This window comes from Pogoniulus pusillus, chromosome 16 (genome assembly GCF_015220805.1).
Source record: "Pogoniulus pusillus isolate bPogPus1 chromosome 16, bPogPus1.pri, whole genome shotgun sequence".
NCBI lineage: Eukaryota > Metazoa > Chordata > Aves > Piciformes > Lybiidae > Pogoniulus > Pogoniulus pusillus.
In genome coordinates this window covers 11,567,873-11,590,413 of record NC_087279.1, presented here as the reverse complement: position 1 = coordinate 11,590,413, position 22,541 = coordinate 11,567,873, and the positions used below count along the sequence as shown (strand labels likewise).

Below are 22,541 nucleotides of genomic sequence, written 5' to 3'. Positions count from 1 at the left end.
AATTAAAACTCCATTCGTTAGGCCACCAGGGTATGAGTCCAAACAGCTCCCTTAGAAAACTGTTGTTTGTGGGTCTGTTTCTTTTCTGTTAGGATCTTGTTTCTCTTGTTGTGGAGGAAGAAGCTCGGAAATGTGAGAAGAATTCAGGCCTCCGCTTCCCAGTTTCTGTCCCCCACCCTGTGATCATGGAGATCGGCTGTGGCTCTGGAGCAATTGCCCTAAGTCTGTTGTGCAAACTGCCACAGGTGAGCTTTTCTCAGTGCTGATGCCTGTGATACTGAACAATCACACTCTGCTAGTCTTCACTGAGACTTCACAGACAAAACTCTTTGCTCTGATGGGACTTCAGCAGCTAAGGTCTCTGGCAGGTTCTAGAAGTTCATACTACGTAGAAGAGGAATATATTTAGGAATTGCTCTCCCCAGCTGCCTGCAGGAGCAGTGGAGACATAGTCAGAAAGAATGAAGCAGATGTGCTCATTCTTCATCTGTCATGGCTCACTATTAGTCACCTTAGCTTGAAACACTGGTGGATTTTGGTTTAAGCTTACATCCTGGGCTGGGAACAAGAGGGAATGAGGCATAGGCACACACTTTATTAATCCATTTTAAGGGGCAGTTGTCTCTAAAAATCACCTTGCTGTGGTTCAAAAGATCTTGTCTCTAGGAGACTGAGTACAGAGTTGTTAGTACTTGGGATCAATATGACAAACATGTCACAGTGCCACAACTGCCAAGCCACATTTTTGAAGTCTTTTGTGCCCAGTGACAACCACACCTCTTGAACAGAGAGAAAAGAGCAGAAAAGGGGCTGAGATCTGGGTGACTGAAGCTGTTCTTGCCCCCGATTATTGTAGCATGTAACATGCTCACTGAGATACTGTTGGTAAGCAGAAAGAGAAACAAATCTAAGTTCTCACTGTGTGTGATTTAGAGAATATTATTCCCCTTTCCTCAGAATTACAGATCCACCAGTTCCTCCTCGTGAATGAGAACTGCTGTGGTAAGCCCCCATCTTGTAGAAGTACCAGACTTGACATGTAAGAATTAAAGGTTGATGCTTGTGTTCCTCCTTCCAGTGATCTTAACTTCCTGACTTCAAAGTATAATTTCTCTGTTTTCCTGAGCTGTACTTCATGCTCTTTTCTTTGCCTGTTAAGTTAAAGAGCCATGTCGGTGGGGCCCTGTATCTGATAACAGTCCTTTCTCAGCTGGCAAACAAACTGCTGTGCCCAGAGAAATAAGGGGCCTTGGCTGATTAGACTTCGTGGTAGCCACACTGACAGCTAGGTGGAGTTTACAGTCTGTGTGATCTCTCTAGTGTTTGAGGCAGAATTTGGCATTAGGGTAGCGAGGAAACAATGACAAGTTTTCACTAATCAACTCAGCTATGTCCTTCCTCTCAAGAGTCAGCTTCATGTGTGTGGGTGCTAGATGCAGACTGTGTCATTGATCACACCGTCACCTCCAAATGCAGATTGCTTTCTCTAGGCGTACTTTCTCTGTGTAACTACTTGCACACATCTGTGTTTAAAAAAACATTAAGCAAAGCAAAACTAAGTCAGGCCTTCTGCCTGCTCTTTTCCAAGGTGGAATGGAAGGTCAAAGAGATCTCTGTGCAGTCCTGTCTCTTAACATTACACTGGAGGACTCTCAAACACTTGACACGGAGTGAAGTACACACAGTCAGTTCAAGCAGTGAGTTCGGACTGCAGGAGAGTCACTAGGCAAAATGTGTCTGCAAAGTAGATGGAAAATGCCAGAGCTTCCATCCAAGCTGATTGTGTTAATGCTGGGAAGGAGTCTGTCCCCATTAGAGGAGAAGCCTGTGGCATGATCTTCCTTTAAGTTATGCCTGCTGCAGGCTAGCCAGAGTAAGTCTCATGCTACTGCAAGCTATGAATGTATCAGGTGATACGAGTCAGAGTGACTCCACTGTTTTCAGCTGAGTTTGTTTGGTCAGAAGCCTGTCTGTTTTGGATGGCTGTGCTAGAAATGACTCATGATCCCATCCATGCCCTGAGATGTGTTCTTCATGAGCTCTTCCTTTGGGAGCCATGTGTGAGCACTTGATTGGCAGTTTTATCTTGCATATCCTTTTTGGCAGAACATGTCTGATGAGGAACCTTGATGTAATACTTGTTGATGTTTGGGTTTTTTTCTGTTCCAGAGCTTGGTGATAGCTATGGATAAAGAGGAGGCTGCTGTGGATCTCACCAAGGAGAATACACATAGGTATAAGCCTGCATTTTACCCATTGTTTTGCAAATGGTTGGTTGAGAAAGACCTCAATACTTGGACGTCCATGTGGTTCATATTTATCACCACTGGAAACCAATGAATGATTTTTTGCTCCTCAAGTGTGTAAGAATTCAGGAAGGGGTAAAAATGTGCTTATGTTTACCAGTTTTGGTTTTTTTTTCTTTGACTTGTGAATGTGCTTTGCAAAGACAGCAGCTTAAATAAAGCAGTAGTGCTTACATGCTCTCTGTCTTCCAAGGATTTTCAAAGTGATTCATGGTAACTGCTTTTATACCTTCTGTGAACTTGAGAAACTCAAGACAGCAGATAGTAAAAATGTACTTCACTTAAAAGGGTGAAGGATAAGTATAGCCTGAATCTTTCTCTCTTTGGCTCTCCATATCTCTGTTACTGGGCTTGTTCCTGTCATTGCTTCTCAAGATACAAGCTTGCATGCTGAACTAGCACTTGCACTCTGATGTGCTATTGTAGCATCCCTCAGCATCCTTGGGTTTGAGAATGGTGCTGCTGCATCCTGTGCTGTTTGGGTGACACTTGTGCTGTGGCTGGCTGCTCAGAGATGCTGAATCAAACATCTTGTGTCTGAAGACAGGACAAATCATATGAAGTTGGCCTTGTCCTTCCTAGTGGCTGAAACTACTTAGCTGTTTCTTCTTAACTCAGCTAATTCTAGACTGTCACTAACATAGCAAACCCCAGAGCTGGAATCTCAGCATGCTTTTGAGTCTAGGATCCTAGTCTCTGTGGACATTGTAAAAGATTCAGAGCTCTAGTGTGTGTTTATATCCTCAATAATTGCATTAATTAGGGCAGGCTCAGAAAGGGTTCCTGTTGAAACCTCTTAAGGAGCCTGGTGACTGTCTAGCAGGCTGTCTGGCAGATCTTGAGCTTCCATTGTGGCTTGAAATGAATCCGCTGCAGTCAGTGGGGTAGAGCATACATGTGTCAGATATGAAATGTGATATTTAGTAATCTGTTCGTAGAAAGTACTGTTCATGAATTCATACAAACATGCCTCCTAATCTGTCTGTTCTTGCATCTAACATTTTACAGGCTGCAGCTCCAGGAGAGGATCCACATTCTCCACCATGATATTTCATACAGTAAGTCTTTTTACTGTTATAATCCTCTTTGTCTTTCTTCCTTTTTACTTCTACGGGGGGGAGACAGGCATGAGAGACAGTCAGGGGAGTCCTTTGGGATGGAAATGTCAGGAAGGTGATGAAGTTAATACAGAAAAAGATAAGTAAAAAGTGAGCCAGTGAAGCTTTTCCCTTCAGAGATTCCATAGGTTGTGTCTGAGCTGGCAGTCTGGGTGCTTTCTAGTGTTACTGGGGAAAGGCAAATATATACAGAGTGTAACTCATTCTGTGCTGACACGGATGCTTTAGATAATTGTGTATATGCCTGTCTCTTCAGTGATGTTAGAAGGACCCCACTTGTTGCTTTAGTATCATAGTAGATCCAGATGGGCAGAGAGCTGCAGAGCATCAGAGTCTTCTGCTTTGTAACATGTTCCACTAAGTCCAGCTGTGGATATGAGAAAATCTCTTGCATTCCAAGTGGGAGGGAGCAGGCCAGGTGATCCTGGAAAGGAAATGGCACACAACTCTGTTACAGAAAAGCAGAGCCAGACATGCATAGGCATGCGTCTAGAGAGACAGTTTCCTGGGTAAGATTTTGGCCCTGAACTCACAGGAAAATTTACTATGGTTGAGACCTGGTTGTGGTTCTTTTTCTTTTCTAGGTTCTGTGAAGCAGCTGCTGCTCTGGGGCCCTGTAGACTTCATAGTCAGTAATCCCCCATATGTCTTCCACGAAGACATGGCTTCCTTGGACACAGAAATCCTCTGGTAACCAGACAAATAGGTTGTCCTCCTCCTGTTCCTTGAAGCAAGGTTTTCTGTCTATTTCTGTCATAGGACTGCTCCCAAAACACATGAATGCAGCATGCATGTGCATAGTGTGGGTGTGCTTATATGACATGTAACAGCTGACTGGTCTGAAACAGTATGGAAGGATTTTAGGTATTTATAGAAGTGGAAAAAGCATACACTTTGAAATTAACAAATTGCCAATTCAAAACTGTTTCAGCACATTTTTTTCTCTAAACTTTTTATTTTTCCTTGTAATTGATGTGGGCTTATGAGAGGAAGTACAAATAATCTGAGCAACTTCTTGTGATGCAAGAAAAGCCCTGGGTGGAAATGCTGCAAACCATTCTCATCCCAGTGCTTGTCTGAAACCCATACAAACATGAATAAGCTCTTTGGGGATGTGAAGCTATTTTGTGTGTGCTGTTTCTTCCTCAGAACTGATTGTATTGTGTGTCAGGACCAAGTCCTGCACCCAACTCTCTGCAAGATGTGCACCAGAGCAGATTCTGAAAGCCGAGCTTTCTGCATTCCAGTTGGCTCCAATCTGACTGTTGGCATGGTTGAAATAAAGCAGATCATAGAATCATAGAATCAGCCAGGTTGGAAGAGACCTCCAAGATCCCCTGCTGGGCCAGGAATTAAGGACAAAAAAGAGGGTGTATCACCTTTGCAAGAAAGGGGAGGTATCCCAGGAAGAGTTCAAGGATGTTGCTAGGTCTTGTAGGAAAAAAATTGAGAAGCAAAAGTCCATTTAGAATTTAGGCTGCCACTGCTGTTAAGGAGAATAAAAAATGTTTCTATATTAATGGCAAGAGAAGGGGCAAGGGCAACCTCCAGTCCTTATTAGATGGAGAGGAGAATGTACCAAGCAGCTCTTGTACCAAGGCTTCCAGCTCCTCTTGTTTGTTACCCATGCTGCATGCAGTCATGTACATACACTTCAGCTGAGCTGTTGGTTTTATCCCTATCTCTGGCCTACCACCCTCAGCTGCCTTTGATTTGTCTCTAGTACTGTTGTGTTTAACCCCCTCCCTCTTCCAGCCTAGTTTAAAGCCCTTTCAACAAGCCCAGCTAGCTCATGTGCCAGGATCTTTCTCCCCTTCTGAGTCAGTTGTACCCCATCTGTTGCTAGCAAACACACAGCCATATAAAGTTCCCCAAGATCAAAGAATCCAAAACTTTGTAGTAGTGCTGGAGCTGAGGTGGATTAGTTGAACCTTTCTTCATGGAGCATAGGGCAGTGCATCCTCAAGGGTGGGGCTGTAGCCACATCAATATTGCTGTTAATGTCTTCTTACTCCCACACTTCAGCTATGAGGACCTTGATGCGCTAGATGGGGGAGATGATGGTATGAGAGTCATCAAAACAATTCTGACTCTGGCTCCTTCTCTTCTGAAGGATTCTGGGTAAGCACTGTTCTCTGTTTGAACTTCAAGTCTTTTGTTTGCTTTTCATACAGGAAGGGACAAAGGGGGAATAGTTGCAGAAATTAATGGTAGCGCTTTAAGAAAGTCATGTGTATAAGCCAAATTAGCTTGAAACTGGTTGATAAAGGGATATGAACTTCCTTTGACCAGTGGTGGTGTTTCATAGTCATTAGTGAAGTGAGAATCTTTACAGGTCAAAGCAGCAACTTTCTAAGCAGAATAACTGATTGAAGGAGAAGCAATACAGAACTCTGTGAGAATGGATGTATATCTTTACTTCCCTACCACTCTTTAATTAGGAGAAACTTGTTTATTGTGCCAGAATACTATGGTGACTATCCCAGGAGAAAGAAGATAACTGAGGATAGATTCTTAAATGTTAAGTTTCTCTGTGGTTAATACTCAAGGCTGATTGTGCCTGTCATGTAGGATCCATTTTCTGCTTAAAGATCAACGTGCTGGCAACTAAAAGTCTGCTGTGCCAGGGCATTCACATATCCTGTTGAAAATCCCTGGCTTTTTACCAGCATGAGAGAGGTCATTGAAAATCTGCTGTTTTGAGAAGAGGAACATTGAGAGGCGTATTGCATGTTGAAGAATTAATTCCTCATGCTTTGCATGACCACAAAAGCAGAAGATGCTCCTTAGAACTTCCCAGCAGCAGAGACTGCTCCCTTGGGTTTTTGTTAGAATTGTTTTCTCTCCTTTCATTATTCCTTATTTTGTAAAATGGAGCCCAGTGAGGAGCGCAAGTTTTTTAAGGTCAGGAATGAGACCCACACCCAGCTTGTAGTTAGTTTGGTGAATTTATAGCAAGTATTCAGTGTGGGCCCTTTTAGAAATTCTCAGGAGAGCACATGATTGAGGCTTGACCTCTCTTCTTTGCCCACTAAAGCTGTGTTTTGCTGCACTGTCACAGGCTGTAATCAGTCCTATCACCTCCAGGTGCCTGTAAGGTGGGGGGCAATCCCACCTTGTGGCAGGACTGGAGACACAGAAATGGGCTGGTGTCATAAAGCTTGGCTGCAGTGGAGATGGAAATAGTCCTGCAGTGTCCAGGCCTATTCCTAGTGCTGCTGACTGAGATTGTATGATTAGCTCCCCTGTCCCTGCTGCACTCTCCTTTGTACAGTCCTGACTGTAGGTCTGAATGCTGGCAGTGTTTTCATAACTGATTTATGGAGACATTTACTATGGGAAAGTGTGTGCACTAACTTGCACTTTGTGACTGTCACTCCTGGGACTGAATGTCACACAGCTTATACAAAGAGAAACTTTGTGCTGCCAGGCCAGTGCTCAGTGCTCATCCATTTGCGTCATATAACTTCATTCTGGACTTAGATTTCTAGGCACTTGAGAGCTGGTGGTATCTCTGCATGGGGTTCAAAAGGGATCCTTGCATCTCAACACAAGGGTTTAACTGCTCACACAGAGTGCCACAAGGATTCTCCCCAGGATCAACACTTTTTCCCCTGAAGAAGGCAGCTGGGGGATCTGCATCTTGAAGAGACAGCTATTGTCTTGTTCAGAATTAATGGCTTGATACTGTGTTTGTTTGACTTTCTTATTTTCTGCACTGCTAGGAATTGTCCTGAAGTACCTTCTTTTTTATCAGTTTAGCAACCTTAATATGTGCACCTCTCCACGTTTTACTCCCAAATGTGTCCTTTCAGGAGCGTGTTTCTGGAAGTGGATCCCAGGCACCCAAATATGGTAGAAAACTGGCTACAAGCACACCCTAACTTACCACTTGTCCTCCGTGCTGTTCACAAGGACTTCTGTGGCAAGTAAGTTTTTGACCTTCAGATTTTTTGTTCAGATACAGGCCTGTGTCCTTTGCCAATTGCATGCTTCACTCTGATGTGTTAACACAGAGAAAGTCTATAGCTGAAGCTAGTCCTTAACAAAACAGGGTCTCCCTGCAACTATCTCAAGTTTGTACCTTGAATACTGTGTCGAGTTCTGGGCCCCTCAATTCAAGAGAGATGTTGAGGTACTGGAATGTGTCCCAAGAAGGGTGACAAAGCTGGTGAGGGGCGTGGAACACAGCCCTATGAGGAGAGGCTGAGGGAGCTGGGGGTGTGCAGCCTGGAGAGGAGGAGACTCAGGGGTGATCTCATTGCTGTCTACAACTACATGAAGGAAGGTCGTAGCCAGGTGGGGCTTGATCGCTTCTCCCAGGCAACCAGCAACGAAACAAGGGGGCAGCAGTCTCAAGTTGTGCCGGGGGAGGTATAGGCTTGATATTAGGAGGAAGCTCTTCACAGAGAGTGTGATTTGCTGTTGGAATGGGCTGCCCAGGGAGGTAGTGGAGTTGCCGTCCCTGGAGGTGTTCAAGAAACCCCTGAATGGGACACTTGGTGCCATGGTCTAGTTGATTGGATAGGGCTGAGTGATCATCCAGGTTGGACTGGATGATCTTGGAGGTCTTTTCCAACCTGGTCGATTCTATGATTCTGTATCCTGAGAGAGCCTGGCAAGTGTTTCTGAGTGAGGAGTTCTGATGCAGGTAAGCAGTGCTGAGGGGGTGACCAGTTCTGGTGCAATTATCACCACTGGGAAGGTGCTGTATTTAGGGGATGGAGGCAGAGGCATATGATTTAAACTCTGGTCATTCATTTTCCCACAGGCCTAGGTTTCTGCACATCCAAAAGCAAAGCAGATGACAACTGTACTAGAAACAACTCTTCCCACGTTATGCTTTTTGTGGGTGAACCCTGCTGAACAGCTTGTTGAAAATTCTGCGTGACAAAAGGAAACTCAGCTGCATTCCCCAGTGCACTGAACTGTGGACAGTGGCAGACCCCTTTGTTTCCAGACTTCATTTGGAGGTGCTGGAGTTCAGCAAATAGTATGGAAGTGTTTCCCTTTCCTCAGGGAGGTGCATTCAGCTTTTTAGTTTGCTCTGCTAAAGCGGCTCGTTAATCTCAGGACCTGGCACAGCAGAGTTCACAGCTCCAGATCGTTCATTAAAAATAAACTCAAGATGTCAGCTCACCCATTTACCCAGGAAGAATTTCTGTTTTCTTTTTCCCTTTGGCCTTGAGACAAGCTTTTATAGACTGGATGATAGATCCACACTCTGATGTATATTGGCACATGGATTTTTGGCCATGACTAACCTGCACGCTTCACATTGAGTTGCACTGCCGCATCCTGATGGTCTGGAGTAGATCTCCAACAGCAAAGCAGCCTTTGTTTGCCAGTCCTGCCAAGGGATGTGTCAATAAAAGATCAGTGCACACATTACACCCTCTGAATCTACAGAATCTGATACTTGGTGAATGCTGCCAGAAACAATTAAAACGTTGTGATAAAGATAGTCTTTCACTTACAAGAACTGCTGTGCATTTCCCTTTTCCAACATGCTGGCAAACCTGGAGAAACATCTGGCACCCACACATTGCTTCTGCTAGGAATAGGAATGCCCAAGCTCTGTGTAAGGTGTCTAAATGCAAGACTTTACAACATGGACCAGGGCCACTAGTTCTTGTGGAGAAGCTGCAAAAATGGGAGGTGGATTTGACAGCAAGTGAAGTTTGAAGTAGGATTCAGACATTTGACAGCTGTAGGAATAGCTGAGATATGCTCCTTTGGGAAGGGTGACTCAGAGTGAGGCTGCCTGAGACAACACAGAGAAGTCTCTGCAATGGACAGTCACTATTGTGACATTCTGAATAATGGCAGGATTCAACTTAAGCTGCTGCTGCTTGTTGCTGCTGTTCCCTGATTTACAAAGTCCCTTCCTGAGTTCAGCTAGCCAGGGAAAGAAGGAAAGCAAGCAAAGGAAAAGATCCAGTCTGCCAGTCTGAATGGAAGCTGCCACTGGGCCAGTGAGGGTGAGCACTTCGTAGGAGTGGAAGTGTCCAGAGAGTCTACGTGACCACGGAGGTATATCAGGTCCTCTGTCCAGGCTGGACTGGGAGTACATAGCCAGAAACATGAGGTAGGACTGCATCTGTTTGGAAGGCTGCAGCAGATCCAGAGAGCTTTATGTGAACACTGATAACATCTGGTCCCTTTCCCCTCAACTCTCCCACATTCTTCACTCTGTCATTGGCTCTGTAACTCTTGCCACCGGTTCTGCTTTTCCATAGATAACTGAGATGTCTCTGATGTACCGGTGCTCAGGTCTCCAGCTGGATCCTTTCCTCGCCCTCTGGGCTTTCAGAGCTCTGTTCACAGACTGGTTTTCCACTCCACTGTACCACTCACACTGCATTTGTCCTCTCTGCTCTTCACACCATAGTAGTTTGCCATGTTCCATGCACTCTTCACTTGAAAGGATGAGTCTTCTCTAATCTGTAGTCCTTTCCCTGGTTAAACACAGTAGAGAGAATCCAGGGAATGAGAGAACTGGAAACGTTCAGTTCAAGTGCAGTTGATCTAAGGTTTGAAAATTAAGGTCCAGCAGGTATTTCCCAGCTGTTTTGCTAGAGTCCAAGAGATGTTCTTTTGTTTGTTTGGGTTGGTTTTACAACAGTTTAGGGTCTTGTTTCAGTTCAGTCTGTGAGACTTTGCTTTACAGATGATGTTTATAGAAAGGAGTTCACAGATTTAATCTGGGTTTTAGCAGTGTTTGAAACAGCTTCTTTCTGCAGGGTGCTTTAAAAGCCGACTATTGAATGTTGTTGAACAGCACCACAGAGCATTCTTTAGGAGGCAGTCTGGTTCCTTGTAGCAGAGTGGAGCTGGATTTCCATCAGAGCAGTGGTGGCTGGGCTGCAGAGAGCTGCCTGCCTTTTCTCAGAACCATCCATCCATCACTTGCCTGAGCTCCACGCAGGACACTTTCTCTGTGAGACAGGCAGCCTAATCCAGTCAGACAAGTGTTAAACTCCTATGTTTATAGCAAAAGCAATAATAAAAGCACTGGGATTTCTGTGGGATTGCCTTGTATAGTGGTTATCTGCCTTGGAAAATCCCATGATGCTGCTGACCTTCTCGTGAAGACAAGCATGGAGAAAAACTGTTCCTCCTGCCTAGGGACAGGGACTGGTTCCTTTGCCAGACATAGGTTGGAGTGGCCATGCTGGTGTAGCACAGTGTGTTCTCCAGACTGCTGTGCAGGTTGGCCGGGGCTCGTTTGGATACAGAGCTGCAAAGCTCTTTAGTGATGGTGGTTTTCAGGAACCCCAAGGCACTCCTTGTGCCCTTGCTAAAGCGTTGGACCATGTCTGTGTTGTCTTTGCCTGTGAGCAGAAGGCTCAGCTGAGGCAGTAGTGTACTCTGCATGGGAGCTCTCTGCAGAGGCAGAGCTGCTCCCTGAAGCCACAAAGGCTTCAGCTGGCATTTTATGTCATGCAGTCTCTGACACATTCATTTTCCTGGGACTGACTGGGTCTTTGGAGCAGTATCAGATGGTGAATTGTTTCCTGAAGCAATGCTTTCAAGAAAGGGGCTTTGTTTTCCTCCAGGGCCCTGAAGAGTGTGGTTACGTGTGTGTGTTTTGGAGAGTTACCCGGTGTGGAGTACCTACTGTGTTAACATAAGCCTTTCCTGAAGAGGAGTTGGTAAAAGCTTGGTCATTTGCAGAGCCCTGCAGATGGTGCTGTGGTCCCAGCTTAGCTGTGTGAGTGTTGCAGATCAGGCCTGGGGAGGCTGCTTTCTGCCTGGGGAGGAGGGCATGGTGCAGTCGCGGTCAGAGAGCTGGGGTCAGTGGATAGCTTTGGTGCAAGTGCAGCAGTGAAGTGGGTCTTCAGCCTCTGCTCCTGTGTCAGTAAAACAGAGTTTCAGCATGGGACTCATGCAGTGAGGCTGGAAGGGGACTTCACAGCCTGTGATACAGGATAGTGGTTGTACCTTGTGCTGTGAATGGGAGGCCCAAAGCCCCACTAACAGGGGCTCCCCTAGGCCTTCAGGCCTAATGGGTTTGGGCAATCTCTAGTATGGAGGACATTGGCAGAGTACCAGTTTTGTTTCATTGTAATTTCCAGGTAAGCACTCTGAAGTGCAAGTGTCACCTGTGTTTTTCAGTCTTGCACCTAAGATGTGGGATGAAAGGGACATTCTCTGGGACCTTAGAGAGTCAATGAAATGTGTTTATCCTCACAGTGCTCTCAGTTGAGCCTGTGCTCTTGTAGGGTTGAGACTCTTTTCCACGTGAGGAGCTGTCAGACACAGAATGATTCCATTAGGGTGATACAGGAGCTGCCTGGGAACCCAGGTGACCAAATGTGCATGGATTACTAGTTAGCACACAGATCTTTGATGTAGGGCCATAGATCAAAATGGGTTGGAAGAGAGCTTGACAGTCACCTAGACCAATTTCTCTGTTCAGGTAAGAATCAGCTTGGGTTGCATCATGCCTGACAAATATTTGCCCAGCTTGATCTAAAAGGCTTCCAGTGCTGCTAAAGACTTTTGCATGCAATCTGTTCTGGTGCTTTGTTGCTCTGTCTGCTAGAGAGATATCCTTTTGTACCTAGTCTTCCTTGCTGTCCTTAAAGCTGACTACTTGTCCTGTCCTGAGGTGGAGAACAGCTGTTTGTCTCCTTAGAACGGCTTCCATGCAGTAGTCCGTTCCCGTGTTTCCTCTCAATCTTCATTTCTAAGGAAAAGAACACCCATATTGTCTTGTTTCTGTAGGCTGCTTGCACATCCTTCCTTCCCTGCCTGTGAGAGGTAAAGGGGGAGTAGGAGTGCTGAAGGGCAGTGTTGCTTCAGACATGTTGCAGGTGATACTTGTGCTTATGGTGACTGGAGTAACAGAGCTGCTACAGCTCATCTTATAATGGGGAAGGAGTAATTTCCCAAGCACTGAAGACCAAGCCAAAGCTTGCATTAACATTTTGTTTGTCTGGGCAAATTTTCAAAAGCTGTATGTAAGTTTTGATAAACTACTATTTCTACTCTAGGTTGCATCCAAAGGGACAAATACCCAGTGAGAGAAGATTTCTCTTACAGTCATCTGTACAGATGATGAGGCATTAAGAAAGACTTTATCCAATTTCCAGCCTATTTCCTCTTACACAGATGTTTTGGTGTGCTTTGAGTTAGACATTTCAGATGTTTTTCCCTGCAGAGGTTTGTGTCACAGTTCACTTTGGTCTAGCAGCTGCATGCAAATCTCAGTAAGGTCTATTCAGTCTGTGGGGAACACAGGAAGCTGTTTACCTGCTGCCATCCCGCAGCCCTGTGAGTATGGCCAAAGCACACTCTGCATTCAGCTGTTGCACCTGGGACAGGTAGCAGAAGCTGCTGTAGCCTCAAGGATGTTCTAAAACATGCCCTGGTTGCAGATTCAGACCTGTACCAAACTTTCTCTTACCTTGCAGTCACCTGTGGCTGTGCCAGATGGGCTTAGGCTGTTGAGAGTGCTGCTCAGCTGAATGCCCGAGGTTCAGACTCTGCATCTGAGCTGTTCCCAGGATTTGCCCTCCAGCCCGGGGCAGTCTTTTGTAAATGTGCCTGCAAGCAAGAGGTGCTGTCTTGTGCGATCCTGACCTGTATGATCTCTGCCCTGGGGCTTTTTGGTCTTGTCTGTCACTGCCACAGTGGGTCTGACAGAACAGCCTTCTGAGGGTAGACGTACAAGTGGTTTGCTAGACAGTCCTGTTCATGTTGCTTGGGGCTTTTGATACCCTCTAGAGAGGGTATCTAAAGATTATGTTACCCACTAGGCAGAAGGAATGGAGCAGCCCAAGGAGCATGCTAGCAGTAAGAGGTGTGATTATGCTAACCTGTGTGTGCTGTGCTGAACTGAATACCAGGATGATTTTCCTTCTGGGCTGGATCCTGAGATCAGGCCTTTGGGGAGTATGATGTGTGCAGCTGCACTGAAGCTTTCGCGAAGCCACTGTTTTTCAAGGGACTCTTGAGCAAACTGCTTGAGATTTTTTCCCCTTCTGCCTTGAGGAAAATCCACATGCCTATAAATTTCAGTGTGGGGACAGAGTGGGTGGGGATGACAAAGTAAGGGAAATATGTTTGCAGTAGTTTCTGCCCACAGGCAAGGCCTGAGTAATTCTAGCTGTGCCCAAGAGCAGGTGTGACTTGCACTGTCTTCTGCATCGGCTCTTGCTAGGACAGATGTAAGCTGTGGGTCCACTTTGCCCACTTTGGGAACTTTAACTCTGCACTTGTTGAAAACTTGTCAGCAGATCCATCCTGGTACTCACAAGATCTGAATTCAGATCCCTTCTGTGTGACAAACAGCCTAACCTTGGCTGTATTATTGTTTATTCTGTTCCCTGCCGTTAGAGTTGGAATAATGTCCCTTTGCTGTCTTACAGACAACATTGTAAGAGTAGCTTAGAGAATGTGGAGTAGTCAGTTACTTCAGAAAGGACTGTGACTACTGTGTGGCAACCTATCCTTCAATTACATGCATCAGGAGAAAAAAAATGAGTCAGCTTTTATGAAATCCATCTCACCTGCTTCTTGGTGAGGGGGCACACCACCCTGCTGCAGCATGATCAAGCATACTTTCTTTGCTGATTTCCCGTGCTGCCAGTCCAAAACCAAAGGATGTGGAAGACAGCCAAACTACCAGCACTGGTTTTTCTACAGGAAGCACATCTCTGAGCATGGTGAGAATGTGATGTGCAGACAAACCAGCCTGCTATAGAGTGCTGACAAACTACAGCCTCTTCACAAGGTAGCTGCTGTTTTTACAGTGTGGGAGAATCAAATGTGTTGCTACTGCAGACAGGTGGCAAGAAGTGCTGCAGTATGCTGTGGTCTCCATGGTCTGTCACCTTTACATGGTTGATGTCAGAACGTCTGTAGATTTAAGTGGCAGTTTCTAGCTCTAAAGATCTGCTTCATCTTCTTCTTTCACTAGCAAACCTGAGTGGTCACTCTTCTGTCTTTTGTGCTCATCCTGCTGTTTTGGGGAAGAGTGGGCATCAACATGTTATTTCAGTTGCAGCCACCCTGTCAGAGGTAAGATGATAACCATGCCTATACAAGCAAGGTTACCACAGGACAGAAGAGCTGCTAACAACTGCATCTGAACAAACTACTGCCTGGGGAGGAAGGGGTCTTGTCCTCATTTCATATTTGCTCTGTGTTCAGCTTATTTCAAAGGGCTGCACCAATAGTCTCAGGCTTCATCCTTGGTTTTGTAACAGGCAGGATGTTCTGAGAATATCCTTTCCATGTCTGGGACATTGCAGGGGTTCTCATCTCTCCACCTGGAATTTGCACCTTGGCAAAGAAGAATTTGTCATCTCAATATCCAGGGCCAACATGTGTGGTGAGAAACTGTGGCACAGCAAAGGAAACACAATGGCAGTCATAGAAAGGGCTTGAATGCTTTTAATGGCAGTTCTGGTAACCTGGCTCTAGCTGCACTTCTTTCTCCCTTTACTGGTTCTTTAAGCAGTATAGCTGTCCTAGCTGTCACTTGGCAGGGAGACAGTACCTCCAGAGTAGAACATAAATATTGCCATTCCTTCCTGTTTCCATGAAGGAAGGATAGGAGAGTGTGACCAGAGAAATACTCAGTCTTGAGACCCTCAGTCTTGAGAAGTAACATCAGGATCATTTTCACTCAGTTACTGGAACAGCCCTTACTGAACACTGCGAGAGCTGGATGTTGCACATGACACATGTGATAGGGGAGGAAGGGAGTGGTGGAGAAACTATTATGTGAAATTAACCTAAAGATGTCAGCTTGATAATGACAGTGACAGTGGCTACTACAGTGGAGTCCTTAGCTGGCAGCCTGAGCTGCTGCAGGAGCTGCAGTACCCAGCAGTGCTGGTAGAAGAATGGTTTCTTCCATCAAATCCTCACTGGCTGTCTGGAATATTGGTTCAAGACTGTTTAGACCATGAACACAGTTGCTTGGGTTGTTGAAAGAGGCTTGAATTACAAAATTCCTGGCCTGGCATTTGGCTTATAATTAATTACCTAGGTTTGCATAGTGCTTGATGTTCCAGCTCTAAATCCAGAGTAAGCTGTTACAGCTCAGTTGACCTTGATGGAGTCATCCCACTCACTGCAGTTAGGTTGGAGTTGGCTCATCTGGTGAGTCAGGGTATTTGTGTTCTGTGAAGCAAGCATCCCTTTCCAGGCATTGGAGGCTGTTAAGCTGATAAATCTTTTCTCCTTTTCTACTTTGCTCTGCCACTTACCTGGAGTGACCTTCTCACCGTGCTTTTGCCTGTGAATTTGCTGCTTCTCTGGAGTCCTCTGAGCTTTTGTGTTCACAGTGTGTTTGTATTGTCGTAGTGCTTGGGTTTTCTCACAGGTTGCTCCATCTCTCTAAACTTTCAGTACTTTATTCCCTTGCTGATCTCTTGTTTAACTCTCCCCCTGCCAATATTGCTGGCTTGCATGGGTACATTTCTTTCTGCTGAATAATTTGGGTTAACCTCGTAACAGAAAAATCCTAATCTAAAAGGCCTTGTGCTGTTCTTCACATGATTTTGCTGCTGCTGCTGCTGGGGGTTGCTGAGGTAGGAGTCATGGTTCTGGCATGTACCTTCCTTGCCTGAGAGCAGCAGATTAAAATCGCACTTGGCTCAAACAAGGGTTCTTCATTTAATGTGTATGGGCAGTAGGCACTCAGGCTGAAAGTAGATTTTGTACTTGAACTTCTAGGTCAGTGGGGTTTTTGTCTCATTTATGTGTCAGCAGACAGCAGCCCTTTGTTCAGCACCACAACTTTTTCCACCTCAGCAGTGCACACACAAACATGTGATGCAGATCCTGAATTGTGCAATAAGCTTCACGGTAAGTTCCATAAGCCCAGCAAAGAAGTCATCTGTTCTGCTTCAGGGCCTCAATGCTGTGCCCTACTGACCAGCAGTAAAGACCAGGGCATGGAAGTAGTTCTTGGCTTCTTTGTCTGTCATTGCCTATGTAGGAAAGAAAATAGGCATCAACATTTGAAGAGTGAAAATGTCTTTGGAGAGATGACCTTTGTAACTTGTGAAAGCTGGATGATTTAATTGAATTAGCCACTAAATTATTTAATTAATTGTGTTAATAAGTAGGGCCAGGATTAAGGCCAGGGCAGGTTGTAAGCATGAAAGATGATGAGTCATGAGCACAAAATTTAAAAGATGGAAGACATCCAGATGAATGCCCTGTAGCCTGTTGTTGGTGCCCTGAGCACAAAAGCCCTACTTGAAATCGGATCTGCAGCAGTTGGTGCTTGCTGATGCCCTGCTCTGCTGCTGGAAGCAGAGCAGAGTCTGGAAGAGCAAGAAGGGAGGCTCAATCCTGCTGCTGCTGCCACACCTTTCCCTGAGCACCCCTCCAGAAGGTGTAGGCACTTGTCAGTAGAGCCTGGAGCATCCATTTGTGGGCAGCAGCATACATCCTACACAGGAGCCTGACAGTTCTACCCCACAAGCCTGCTGCATTTCTGCAGGCAGTGGTTGGATGAAGGAAGACAATCCCCTTTTTCCTTGCTTTTCTGATCTGGTAGTGTCTTACACTTCCACCAAAGCTCTGCTCAGCCCTGGAGCACTCTCACATCCAGCTGTGCCTGTCCTCCCATAACCTTACTGTTTGTGCTCTGGATCTCTGCAGAATTCCCTCCGTCCTGATCCTCTTGGACTTTGTCCCTAGGAACAAATCCTGCCCAGGCTTCTCAGAATTAATGCTTACTAGCCTCAGGAATTGCTGTTTCCTGGGAAGTTCTGACACTGTAAAGCTTGTTTGTTCCCCACTCTCCACTCCGCTTTAATCAGAATTAAATAGTTTGGGTTTTGTATTTCCTATGAGGATACTGTGTCCCAGATTTTGAGTTTTAGAAATGTTTTGCTTGGGGATTTCTGAGTTTTTGTTTGGAGTTAGATCCATTTTAAGTTGTACTGCTGATTTGTTAAGACTAACAGCACGTCACAGTATGTGTATCATGTAAGACAATGCAGTAGGTAGTTACCTCTTTTAAAATCCATAGGAACAGGTGCTGATTAATATGACTGAAACCTTTATCTCATTCTTTAGAACAAGAAGTCCTTTTTCTGCAATGTGATGGAGATCTGGCACCGTTATTACAACACCCAGGAGTGCCCTCATCTAGAAAAGCAGGTCCAGTTGCCATCAGTAGGAAAGAGCAATTCATCTTGATGATCTATAAAGTAATGAAATATTTCACTGCTTCTCTTGTATTAGGACAAGGTAATAACAATTGCATGTGGGATGAAAGGAAAAAAGCATGTGCTGTTTGGAAGTTCTGCAATAAATAGAGCTTCTGGACTGCCAGAAACAAAGCTGTTCCAAGTAGCTTTGGCAGGAACTTTTATCAAAGCCAGTGGTCTTTCAAAAACAAATTTTAAGAAAATCTATTCTTGAAAGAAGCTCTTCCCCAGAGAATGTTTTGATGGTAGTGTTCTACTGGCTGCTTTCTGTCCCAGCAAAGGCACTCATTGTTATGCTTCCCACCCTTGCAGATAACGGAGACTTGGATATCCGTTCCTCACTAGGACTTAAATCCATAATGGAACTCCTAGAACTTTCTTCATTCCACAAGCTGCCCTTCTCTGCTCCCACACTGCTTTTGTGCTGTTTGTAGGACATCAAGTCAGGTGTGAAATAATTCTCCTTGCCCTGAGGCAGGAGCATGCTGTTCAAACAGCTGCTGTCTTTTCTGCTCCTCACGTAGGGAAGGACAGTGTGCTGTCACTACTGGACCTCTTCCATGGAGGAAGGAAATGGGTAGGAAATGGCAAGTGTTGTCATGCCTGTTGACCTTTTCCAAGGTGCTGCCCACACAAGCAACACAGATGAGTTCCAACAAAACTCAGGATGACCTGAGCAGGGAACTAATTTGTATGAGAAGGAGGCCACAGAATTAATAGAGCCAAAGTTCCCTTTCCTGTCATGCTTTGCACTGAGATTTGATGACTAGTGAGTGAGGCTTTGCCACTCTCATGGAGAGCAGTGTTTCTGTGCTTACCTTTCAGCATTTGTCACTGCAGACACTAGTGGGAGGCAACAGTGTGGTAAACTGAATTCCAGCATGACTCACAGTACAGGTGAAGATTTTGTCTTATGCTCAATCCACCCAGCTATAGTTAAACTGTAGAAGCAGTATGTTGCTTTGTTTGAAGCAAACAAGTTCAACATGGCAGTAGTATCCTGGAGGAGTATGTCTGAGCTGTGGCATGGCGGAGAACTGCAGGGGCAATGGGATTTGTGAGGAAGATGTTTTCAAAGGAGTTTGTAGGCAGTCGAGACATCAGTAGTTCCAAGATGTAAAGTGTCTCAGCAGAGAAGCAAGAGTCAGCAGTGTACTGCTGAAACTGGTCTATCTTGGGCAAGACATAGCTGCCACGTTCACCCTTCTCCACTGATGTAAAGACTTTCTTGATGGTATCAGTGAAAGACAGGCTTACCTAGCAGGGAGGGCTGAGCTCTCCAGAAGTCAGAAATAAAGATGCTGACAGCCTTGTTGCAAATGCAGAAAATAAGAGGATATGTGACAGGTTTTTTTGTTGGTTTAGAACAAGCAGATTTCATGAACTGATTTGTGCTGTGTGACCCTAAGGCCATTATTTCTGCAAGGATCTGGGAGCAGTGCATGAGTGAAGACAGGATATGAGGGCAGTGTCTGGAACTGTGCCACTTACATAGCAATGGACTAGTTCCCATGGGTATGCTCCTCTGAATTTTATTTCCACAAGACAACAGATGTCCCTGGTTGCCCCAATTCATGGAATATGAACAAGGATTGTAAAACAGAAGAATTCTTTATTGCCTATGCTATGATCTGGGTTCAGCTGTGTCCAAATTGATTCTTTATGCAAGTATGAAAATGCCTTTTCTTGCCCTTACATGTCCTGCAGACATCACAGCTATGTGTTTGACGCTGGATGCTACAGAGAAACCCCAAAGTAATGAAGTCAGCAAGAATTTTGCCTGTGAGCAGGAATTGCTGTTTCATTAGCAGAAAGCCAGAGGAGAGCTGGTCCCTGTTAAGAAATGGGTGTTCCTCTGTGTTCATGGCAGCATGAGAGGATCAATGAATGTATCTGGCCGTTCTGAAGGGGTTGTTTGGCTACGTATTGAAGCTTGGGAGTCCAGGGAAGGACTGTGTACATCTCAACAGGGCCTTATATTTAAGGGCCTAGGGGAGACTATGTGCTTCTGGCACCACTGACTGAGCCTCAGAGCATCCAGGGTTGAGAGACAGAGGGTCAGTGGTGTTCAGAAGAATCTACCAAGGGAAGGACACATAGGATCAGGCGAGTCTTCTGTGGGAATTTTCTTGGTTTAAAGTGAAGGAGCAGAACTGATACCTGCAGAGAGTGTGGAAGTGCCGTGCAGTGAGTGTGGAAGTGCCCTACAGAAACACAGAGAACATGGAACTGACAACCCAGCTTGATGTTGTCTGCAGCTTCAGCCAGTGTAGGAATGATGTACACCAAGAGCTGGGAGTAGAGGAGGGAATGAGCTGGGCACTGAGGAGACTGCTGGAGGCAGCAGAGGGACTTTGAGAGCAATAGGAACATATAGTGGAGAAGTGTCAGGGCTGATGTGGTTGTAGGATAGTTTCAAGGAGACAGTCCTGCTGCAGGTAAGGAGCTTTCAAACCAGGATGCAGGAGTGTGCCAAGAACAGTGTGTACAGTTCTGTCAGAAAAGTGCACTCACCCAGGAGCAGGTGCAGCGCAGGGCCAGAAAGCTCAGCAGATGAGAAGGCTAAAAGAGATGAGTTTGTTTTGCCTAGCAAAACAAAGGCTGGGAGAGGAATGTGATGTCTCTCTGTAAACACTTCATTGCAAAGTAAATACTAGAGGGGAAGAAAAGGTCTTTATTATGAAGATCAGTTCTGGCAACAAGGACAAATTGGCACAAATTTACTATTAATAAACTTAGCTTGGAAATTAGATTTTCAACCACTAGAGGAGTGAGATTCTGGAGCAGTCTCTCAAAGGGAGAATTGGAAACCAAAGGTGCTTTGTAAAGAATCCTGAGGAGCCTGTAGTAGCAAAGGGAGAGTAAACTAAAATCTTTGACACGTGGCCTTATTTTACTTTGTGCATGTCGATGCTCTGGGCAGCCTGACCCAGCAGTCTAGGCAGGAGGGCAAGTGGCAGGAGGTGGTGGGAATCGATAGCCAGGTTACAAGTCAGCTGCAGGAGAGGAGGAGGAGGACTTTCAGGATAGCTCAGCTGTGAAGATATCCAGCCTTGGCTGTGTCTTGTGTTTAGGAACAGAGACCCAACTGACTAACTTCAGAGCATTTTCTCAACGTCTTTTAGAAGTAAAACTTGCACAGCAGGACCATGCTAAATCTCCCTTCTCCAGTTTCCCAGTCGCAGCCATTTTCTGCTCCATTTTGGCACAGATCTGCTCGGTGGCTCTAGTAGAGTAGCACTGTCTTTGTGCCTGCTTTGTGTCTGTGCCACTCATTCACAGAAGATTAGGGTAGATTTTAGGACATATTTTTAGCATGTCTCCAATTTTGCTGGAGACTTCCCAAGAGAGCAATTTGGCAAGAAATTGTTGAAGGAAGGTTAGCAAAACTTAGCAGAGCTGCCTTTGTCAGAGTTGGTGCTGGGATCCTTTTGCAAGCCAGCTTGTTAAAATGGTGTCAGGAAATTTTTTGATTCAGAGGCCATGAAGTAGTTTCTTCAAAGTATTTTGCAAATTACAGTGTCAGCCTGGATCAGAACTGAGGGACGAGGACAGGATGAACTTTTCAGGCTAGAAAATGAGAGGAAAATGCAAGTAGATAAGCAAAAAAACCAACCAGCTAGAACAACTTCAGCCCTTAATGGTGGTATATAGGAAGAGATTCTTGGAAATGGCAGCTTTTTGGAGTTAAGATGAGGAGTACAAGTAGCAACCAAGAAATAGACAATGCATCTGGATAGAAGAGTGAGAAATGAAAACAAGGCAGAGCAAGACTCTTAAGCTCCTAATCAGACATAGGCAATCGGGGGAAAGTGAATTTACTTCCCACTCCCTCTGGACACAGACCTAGAGAGCTTCAGAGATATGACAGAAAGCTGGAAGAGCTTTATTGTCAATCTGAAGAAAAGAATCTGCTGCTCCTTTGAATGTTGCCACAACACACATGGTGTGGCTCTGCTCAGTTTGGTTTTCTGTGCAGCATTTTTCTCCTGGTAATAGACGTACTTGTTCCTCAGCATGATCCTGACTGGCAGTAAAACTAAGCAGAGCATTGGAAAGTTGCCCTTAATCAATGGAGTCAATGCACAGGAGGGATTAAGTGGCTATAAAAATGGCATTTCCCGGAGGAGGCTCTTTCTCAATGCTGTGAGAAGTTATAGGCCTTTCAAAAGGGGCCAGTTTCTCTTCTCTCCAGCTCATTAAAGCTTTCTATCCTTGTGTTTTCAAGTGACCATGGGCCAGTAGGAAATTGTGGCAGGAATAAGGGAAATCCTGAGGGACTGACATCAACATGATCTTAATCACTGACAAGGACTATGAGCCTAGTCCTCTGCAGCTCAGCTTGTCACCTAGAGTCCTTTACACAGAGGCTTGAGCTCTCAGCTTTCACCTTTTCAGTGCCTTTGGACAATTTGGCCTACTTACGGTGAAGATAAGTCTCCTCTGCACACGCTGATTTGGCACCTTGGTTTCATGTTCATCTTTTGGTGCAGAGAAGTGGTGTGATTAAGGCCAGGCCTCAGGGGTGCAGGACCTGCAGATGCTATTGACTGAGGGATGTTTTTCCCTGTTTGACCTGACAGACCAAGGCAGATTGATTCCTGGTCTTACCTACTATAAACGAAGACAGAAAGTTGCTCAAAACTGAATTCTGCCATACCCTGTCTGGAAATGAGCACTGTTTTACCCAAAATCTGCCCAGCAGTGTCTTTCAACATTACAAAACAATTTGATGGCCAGAAATAGTTAACTGGTAGAGTGGCACAATGAGCTAAGACTGTGTTTTCAGCGGAAGGGTATCAACATTAAATGATGTGAATTTATTATAGAATGGTTCCTACAAAATTACCTCACTCTTCTGAATGGCTGGGGTGTTGAACACTCCAGATACTGTTGTGACAAGGCTGAATTGCTGTCTGTTCTCCGAAAGGTAG

At 45.3% G+C, this 22,541-nt stretch overlaps 1 protein-coding gene across 3 annotated transcripts in view; it reads left to right on the top strand.

Moving 5' to 3' along the window:
* HEMK1 (HemK methyltransferase family member 1) overlaps nucleotides 1-10,448 on the top strand; it is a 30,933-nt gene extending 20,485 nt beyond the window's left edge. For all 3 annotated transcript variants that reach the window (XM_064156497.1, XM_064156498.1, XM_064156499.1), the window contains exons 5-11: nucleotides 93-245; nucleotides 2,170-2,234; nucleotides 3,315-3,364; nucleotides 4,009-4,114; nucleotides 5,450-5,545; nucleotides 7,240-7,353; nucleotides 8,196-10,448. In XM_064156497.1, coding sequence (XP_064012567.1) covers nucleotides 93-245; nucleotides 2,170-2,234; nucleotides 3,315-3,364; nucleotides 4,009-4,114; nucleotides 5,450-5,545; nucleotides 7,240-7,353; nucleotides 8,196-8,232 — 621 coding nt within the window. In that variant the 3' untranslated portion in view covers nucleotides 8,233-10,448. The remainder of the gene's footprint in view (nucleotides 1-92; nucleotides 246-2,169; nucleotides 2,235-3,314; nucleotides 3,365-4,008; nucleotides 4,115-5,449; nucleotides 5,546-7,239; nucleotides 7,354-8,195) is intronic.
* The last annotated feature ends 12,093 nt before the right edge of the window (nucleotides 10,449-22,541 follow it).